The sequence below is a fragment of the Bos grunniens genome, chromosome 1, assembly GCF_055505025.1.
Source record: "Bos grunniens cultivar Pamir isolate PY7600 chromosome 1, Bosgru_T2T1.0, whole genome shotgun sequence".
Lineage (NCBI taxonomy): Eukaryota > Metazoa > Chordata > Mammalia > Artiodactyla > Bovidae > Bos > Bos grunniens.
Window position 1 is genome coordinate 116,466,765 of NC_141165.1, and position 8,426 is coordinate 116,475,190.

General features: G+C 40.7%; 1 protein-coding gene across 1 annotated transcript; it reads right to left on the reverse strand.

Annotated features, from left to right (window-relative positions):
* Positions 1-5,771: 5,771 nt before the first annotated feature.
* LOC147380158 (tubulin alpha-1A chain-like) lies at positions 5,772-7,455 on the reverse strand. The gene has a single exon (XM_086321194.1). It carries the CDS (start codon positions 7,244-7,246, stop codon positions 5,996-5,998), a length of 1,251 nt encoding a protein of 416 aa, XP_086177320.1. The 5' UTR covers positions 7,247-7,455; the 3' UTR covers positions 5,772-5,995.
* Positions 7,456-8,426: the final 971 nt, after the last annotated feature.

Sequence of the window (8,426 nt, forward strand, 5' to 3'; positions counted from 1 at the left end):
ATTCAGGTGAATTGATTTCTAAACTAAATTTTTCAAGTAACTAGATCTGTAAACTTGGTTAAATCACTTATAATCTGGACGCCTAAATTAATCTCTTTGAAACTTTAGGAAACTAAAATAGATTATCGTTCTAACCCTACTTTAAAATAACACACTTCAAAAATGTTTAAGACAAGGCAAATAAACATCAGACGTATATTTGGAAAAGAGAAAAAAATGCATCAAGTACTTAGTGTGAGTGACTTACTGGAATGTACTAAAATCAGAATGAAAAGAAAAGTAGCTTTAGGCTACTTATTTCTTATAAAACAATAAAAGAGTATACAATTTCTCTCTGGAAGGAAATAAACTTGTCATCTTTGACTTCTAGGAGAAATAAACATGATTCTCATGTATAAGGGCTATTGGATAACATAATCAGATCTGCACTAAGGGATCCATCTCTGTAATCGCATAGACCACAGATATACTGCATCTCATGCATAAACTAATTTGTGTAGTTGTATATTTTAATAATTTACGTGTTCATTTGTCTAATTAAGCTGAAATTTCTTAGGGACATCTGACCTTAACTTGTTCAATTTTTTCTTCCCAGCCCCTACACAGTATATGGGGCATCCAACCGGTCCTACATAAAATTTTTGTAGAGGAAAGAGGTACAGAATTTATCATCAAGTGGATATTTCTTGTATCATAACATGCTGTGCTTAGTTGTTCAGTCATTTCTGACTCTTTGCAATCCCATGGACTGCAGCCTGCTAGGCTCCTCTGTACATGAGGATTCTCCAGGCAAGAATACTGGAGTTGGTTGCCATGCCCTCCTCCAGGGAATCTTAACAACCCAGGGCTTGAACCCAGGTCTCCCGCATTGCAGGTGGAGTCTTTACCGACTGAGCCACCAGGGAAGCCTGTATCATCATATAAAATATACCAAAACCATATAATGAAATTGTAATTAAGAAAGGCATGTTTGTATAACTCTGACAATACTTTCAGGTAAGCATCTTAGTGTTGGCCTAATAATATATTTGAGATTCCCTCGTAGCTCAGTCAGTAAATAATCTGCCTGCAGTGCAGTTAGACTAGGGTTCGATTCCTGGGTGGGAAAAATCCTCTGGAGAAGCAAATGGCAACCCCCTCCAGTATTCTTGCCTGTAGAATTCCAAGGACATAGGAGCCTGGAGGGCTACCGACGATGGGGATCGCAAGCGTCAGACATGACTTAGCAACCAAACCACCACCAAACACTATATTTATAAAGATCTTAGCACACTCCAAGTAGAAAAAAAATTGCCCCTTAAAAAGCATTTTCCCAATGATGAATATTCCATGGGAGTTTATAAGTACCAGTTTTGGTCGATCCAGTGTTATAAGTTGAAACTAGTAATTATAGTGCCAAATTTTTCTGTATTCACTCTAAATATGATTCAAAATAAGACTCAGGTGGTAAAGGTAACATCTTACCACATCAAAATTAGGAGTCTGATATATTCTCTCTCAAGTAGAGGTCTGTCCTCTTCCTTTATAAGTTTATATCAGAAGGGTTCTTGAGCAGAGTTTTACCCAGACAGTAGTTTAAAGCATTCCCATGCACTGAAATAATGGATTAAAGTAAGTTTGGATCAGGTACAGAAAGTTAAGAGTAAATGTCATCAGTTGGCCACAGTTTGTTAAACTGTGACTTCCAACGAAAGCCTAATTATGATCAGATCAGATCAGATCAGTCGCTCAGTCGTGTCTGACTCTTTGCGACCCCATGAATCGCAGAACGCCAGGCCTCCCTGTCCAACACCAACTCCGGGAGTTCACTGAGACTCACATCCATTGAGTCAGTGATGCCATCCAGCCATCTCATCCTCTGTCGTCCCCTTCCCCTCTTGCCCCCAATCGCTCCCAGCATCAGAGTCTTTTCCAATGAGTCAACTCTCCGAATGAGGTGGCCAAAGTACTGGAGTTTCAGCTTTAGTATCATTCCTTCCAAAGAAATCCCAGGGCTGATCTCCTTCAGAATGGACTGGTTGGATCTCCTTGCAGTCCAAGGGACTCTCAAGAGTCTTCTCCAACACCACAGTTCAAAAGCATCAATTCTTGGGCGCTCAGCTTTCTTCACAGTCCAACTCTCACATCCATATATGACCACAGGAAAAACCATAGCCTTGACTAGACGAACCTTTGTTGGCAAAGTAATGTCTCTGCTTTTGAATATGCTATCTAGGTTGGTCATAACTTTCCTTCCAAGGAGTAAGCATCTTTTAATTTCATGGCTGTAATCACCATCTGCAGTGATTTTGGAGCCCAGAAAAATAAAGTCTGACATTGTTTCCACTGTTTCCCCATCTATTTCCCATGAAGTGATGGGACCAGATGCCATGATCTTAGTTTTCTGAATGTTGAGCTTTAAGCCAACTTTTTCACTCTCCACTTTCACTTTCATCAAGAGGCTTTTTAGTTCCTCTTCACTTTGTGCCATAAGGGTGGTGTCATCTGCATATCTGAGGTTATTGATATTTCTCCTGGCAATCTTGATTCCAGCTTGTGCTTCTTCCAGTCCAGCGTTTCTCATGATATACTCTGCATATAAGTTAAATAAACAGGGTGACAATATACAGCCTTGACATACTCCTTTTCCTATTTGGAACCAGTCTGTTGTTCCATGTCCAGTTCTAACTGTTGCTTCCTGACCTGCATACAGATTTCTCAAGAGGCAGATCAGGTGGTCTGGTATTCCCATCTCTTTCAGAATTTTCCACAGTTTATTGTGATCCACACAGTCAAAGGCTTTGGCATAGTCAATAAAGCAGAAATGGATGCTTTTCTGGAACTCTCTTGCCTTTTCCAAGATCCAGCGGATGTTGGCAATTTGATCTCTGGTTCCTCTGACCTTTCTAAAACCAGCTTGAACATCAGGAAGTTCATGGTTCACATATTACCAAAGCCTGGCTTGGAGAATTTTGAGCATTACGTCACTAGCGTGTGAGATGAGTGCAATTGTGCAGTAGTTTGAACATTCTTTGGCATTGCCTTTCTTTGGGATTGGAATGAAAACTGACCTTTTCCAGTCCTGTGGCCACTGCTGAGTTTTCCAAATTTGCTGACATATTCAGTGCAGCACTTTCACAGCATCATCTTTCAGGATTTGGAATAGCTCAACTGGAAACCCATCACCTCCACTAGCTTTATTCGTAGTGATGCTTTCTAAGGCCCACTTGACTTCACATTCCAGGATGTCTGGCTCTAGGTCAGTGATCACACCATCGTGATTATCTGGGTCATGAAGATCTTTTTTGTACAGTTCTTCTGTATATTCTTGCCATCTCTTCTTAATATCTTCTGCTTCTGTTAGGTCCATACTATTTCTGTCCTTTATCGAGCCCATCTTTGCATGAAATGTTCCTTTGGTATCTCTGATTTTCTTGAAGAGATCTCTAGTCTTTTCCCTAATTATGATAAGGCTTTGCAAAGGTGTAAACTATAATTCTTCCTCTATGTCTCTTTCACCTTCAGTCACTGAAAGAGCTGTTTTGCAGGTAGAATTAATCACTATTTAAATCTAAAAATGTTGGTTAAACTTAAAGGTTTTAAGTATGATGTTGATAATGCTATCTGAATGTTTCACATGGTGCTTAACAAATACTTTCAGCTGCTTTTTAGGGTGGGATATGGTATAGCAATTCAATTTCCCAGTTCTAGATATCCTATGGATGTAACATTGGCAGAATTCTGACATTTAAGTTTCTAAACTTTTTTCCAGCTATTGGGTTCTTGGGATATGGCTATAAAGTTTAGAACTGACAAATCAGTTCTAGACATCTGGTGGCTCTCTGTACTAGTTAGTGGAGTAAACAACCCTCTTATACATACAGGGTATATTATATATATCCAAGGAGACTTGTCAGAAAGTCTCTTCAGGCTTGCAAAGAATATGTTCTTGTTATTTAAAATAAGTATTTCAGAATTTGACTTTTATAACAACTGAAATTAGTATCAGTCCAGTTCAGTACAGTTCAGTCACTCAGTCGTGTCCAACTCTTTGCGACCCTATGGACAGCTTGCCAGGCCTAACTGTCCATCACCAACTCCTGGAGTATACTCAAGTATATGGAGTATACTCATGTCCATAGAGTCATTGATGCCATCCAACCATCTCCTCCTCTGTTGTCCCCTTCTCCTCCCACATTCAATCTTTCCCAGCATCAGGGTCTTTTCCAATGAATCAGCTCTTCACATCAGGTGGCCAAAGTATTGGAGCTTCAGCTTCAGCATCAGTCCTTCCAATGAATATGCAGGACTGATTTCCTTTAGGATGGACTGGTTGGATCTTCTTGCAGTCCAAGGGACTCTCAAGAGTCTTCTCCAACAAACTAGTATAGTCCTTTTATTCTTGTTCCTGATTGCTCAAATATTGGATATAAATAAGATTAACTTTACATATAGAAAAATTCATGTTAATAAGCCTAATTATTGTAGACAGAGCTTGAAAAATCCTAAGTAGAAGTTTAGAAGGTCAGATTTTTACTTTGGGTTTGTTAGAATAGCCCTATAAAAATTTGAGCTATTCTTTACTGGCAAACCTTCTTACAAGAAATTCTGAAGGAAATTTTTTAGTCTGAAAGATAGGGACATCAGACATAATTTGAATTCATACACACACACACACACACACATGAAGTACCTTGAAAAGTAATTAAATAAGTAGAAAATAAAATATTAATACAATTAGCAATTATCTAAAATATATAATTGAACCTGTAACACATAGAAATGTAGTAAATTCAACAATAATAGGAGAAAAGGAGGCAGGCAAAGCTGTATTAGAGTAAGAAGATGATACCAGATTTTAATTTGAACCCACAGGAACAAATGAAGAGGTCTAAAAATAAGTGAGAAGATTAAATTGGTAAACACTATAAATATATATTTATCCTCCTATCTTCCCTTGGTTTATCTGAAAACATAAAGTAATATAATGATTATGACAATACATTATTAAACATAACATACATACATATATGTATGTTATGAAACATACACACATACATGTATGTTATGAAACACACACATACAGGTATGTTATGAAACATACATACATATATGTATGTTATGAAACATACATTACTTTTTCCCCCTAAGATCTTAGGTTTTTTTTTTTAATTTTTAATATAAATTTATTTATTTTAATTGGAAGCTAATTACTTTACAATATTGTATTGGTTTTGCCATACATCAACATGAATCCACCACATGTGTACACGTGTTCCCCATCCTGAACCCCCCTCCCACCTCCCTCCCCATACCATCCCTCTGGGTCATCCCCGTCCACCAGCCCCAAGCATCCTGTATCCTGCATCGAACCTGGATTGGCGATGCATTTCACATATGATATTATACATGTTTCAATGCCATTCTTCCAAATCATCCCACCCTCGCCCTCTCCCACAGAGTCCAGAAGACTGTTTTACACATCTGTGTCTCTTTTGCTGTCTTGCAAACAGGGTTATCATTACCATCTTTCTAAATTCCATATATATGTGTTAGTATACTCTATTGGTGTTTTTCTTTCTGGCTTACTTCACTCTGTATAATAGGCTCCAGTTTCATCCACCTCATTAGAACTGATTCAAATGTATTCTTTTTAATGGCTGAGTAATACTCCATTGTGTATATGTACCACAGCTTTCTTTTCCATTCATCTGCTGATGGACATCTAGATTGCTTCCATGTCCTGGCTATTATAAACAGTGCTGCGATGAACATTGGGGTACATGTGTCTCTTTCTTTTTTTTTCATTTAAGACAGGGAATACTTTATTCAAACCCATCAGAGAAATGGATAGCTTGGGTCTGTAACAAAGCATCATGTTTTAAAGCGTAGGTCAGTAATTGTATATGAGTGTATACACTGCAACATACAAATTAACTGATCAGACCACAACTTTTCAATGTTTGAAACAGAACAAGCTTCCCTGTAAAAGCAGCACCTTTGTGGCATTTTAACTTTAGTATTCCTCTCCTACTTCCTCTCCTTCTCCTTCCACAGAATCCACAGCAACCTCCTCATAATCCTTCTCAAGGGCAGCGATGTCCTCACGGGCCTCAGAAAACTCTCCTTCCTCCATGCCCTCACCCACATACCAGTGAACAAAGGCACGCTTGGCATACATCAGGTCAAACTTGTGGTCCAGGAGAGCCCAGGCCTCAGCGATGGCTGTGGTGTTGCTTAGCATGCACACAGCTCGCTGTACTTTGGCCAGGTCTCCGCCAGGTACCACAGTGGGAGGCTGGTAGTTAATGCCAACCTTGAAGCCAGTGGGGCACCAGTCTACAAACTGGATGGTACGCTTGGTCTTGATGGTGGCAATGGCAGCATTGACATCTTTGGGAACCATGTCACCACGGTACAACAGGCAGCAGGCCATGTATTTCCCATGGCGAGGGTCACATTTCACCATCTGGTTGGCTGGCTCAAAGCAAGCATTGGTGATCTCTGCTACAGAAAGCTGTTCATGGTAGGCTTTCTCAGCAGAGATGACAGGGGCGTATGTGGCCAGAGGGAAGTGGATGCGGGGATAGGGCACCAGGTTGGTCTGGAACTCTGTCAGATTCACATTCAGGGCGCCATCAAACCTCAGGGAAGCAGTGATGGAGGACACAATTTGACCTATCAACCTATTCAGGTTAGTATATGTCGGGCGCTCAATGTCGAGGTTTCTATGACAGATGTCATAGATGGCCTCATTGTCTACCATGAAGGCACAATCAGAGTGCTCCAGGGTGGTGTGGGTGGTGAGGATGGAGTTGTAGGGCTCAACGACAGCTGTGGAAACCTGGGGGGCTGGGTAAATGGAGAACTCCAGCTTGGACTTCTTGGCATAATCGACTGAGAGACGTTCCATCAGCAGGGAGGTGAACCCAGAACCAGTTCCTCCACCAAAGCTGTGGAAAACCAAGAAGCCCTGAAGACCTGTGCACTGGTCAGCCAGTTTCCAAATTCGGTCCAAGACGAGGCCAATGATCTCCTTGCCAATGATGTAGTGACCTCGGGCATAGTTATTGGCGGCATCTTCTTTGCCTGTGATGAGCTGCTCAGGGTGGAAGAGCTGGCTGTAGGTGCCAGTGCGAACCTCATCAATGACTGTGGATTCCAGGTCTACAAACACTGCCCTGGGCACATGCTTGCCAGCCCCTGTCTCACTGAAGAAGGTGTTGAAGGAGTCGTCTCCTCCCCCAATAGTCTTGTCACTTGGCATCTGGCCATTGGGCTGAATGCCATGTTCCAGGCAGTAGAGCTCCCAGCAGGCATTGCCGATCTGGACACCAGCCTGGCCAACGTGGATGGAGATGCACTCATGTATAGTTGCTGTTTTGCGGCTGCCGAGCAGATGGCGGAGAGGAGGAGAAGAGGTTGTTACTTCTTACAGCGCGACTCTTAGGCGGTCGATGTAAGAGAATCTGCCCATGTGTCTCTTTCAATTCTGGTTTCCTCGGTGTGTATGCCCAGCAGTGGGATTGCTGGGTCATATGGCAGTTCTATTTCCAGTTTTTTAAGGAATCTCCATACTGTTCTCCATAGTGGCTGAACTAGTTTGCATTTCCACCAACAGTGTAAGAGGGTTTCCTTTTCTCCACACCCTCTCCAGCATTTATTGCTTGTAGACTTTTGTATAGCAGCCATTCTGACTGGCATGGAATGATATTTCATTGTGGTTTTGATTTGCATTTCTCTGAGAATGAGTGATGTTTAGCATCTTTTCATGTGTTTGTTAGCCATCTGCATGTCTTCTTTGGAGAAATGTCTGTTTAGATCTTTGGCCCATTTTTGATTGGGTCATTTATTTTTCTGGAATTGAGCTGCAGGAGTTGCTTCTATATTTTTGAGATTAATTCTTTGTTAGTTGCTTCATTTGCTATTATTTTCTCCCATTCTGAAGGCTGTCTTTTCACCTTGCTTATAGTTTCCTTTGTTGTGCAGAAGCTTTTAAGTTTAATTAGGTCCCATTTGTTTATTTTTGCTTTTATTTCCAATATTCCGGGAGGTGGGTCAGAGAGGATCCTGCTGTGATGTATGTCGGAGAGTGTTTTGCCTATGTTCTCCTCTAGGAGTTTTATAGTTTCTGGTCTTATGTTTAGATCTTTAATCCATTTTGAATTTATTTTGTGTATGGTGTTAGAAAGTATTCTAGTTTCATTCTTTTACAAGTGGTTGACAAGTTTTCCCAGCACCACTTGTTAAATCTGTCTTTTCTCTATTGTATATTCTTGCCTCCTTTGTCAAAGATAAGGTGTCCATATGTGCGTGGATTTATCTCTGGGCTTCCTATTTTGTTCCACTAATCTATATTTCTGTCTTTGTGCCAGTGCTATCCTGTCTTGCTGAATGTGGCTTTGTAGTAGAGCCTGAAGTCAGGCAGGTTGATTCCTCCAGTTCCA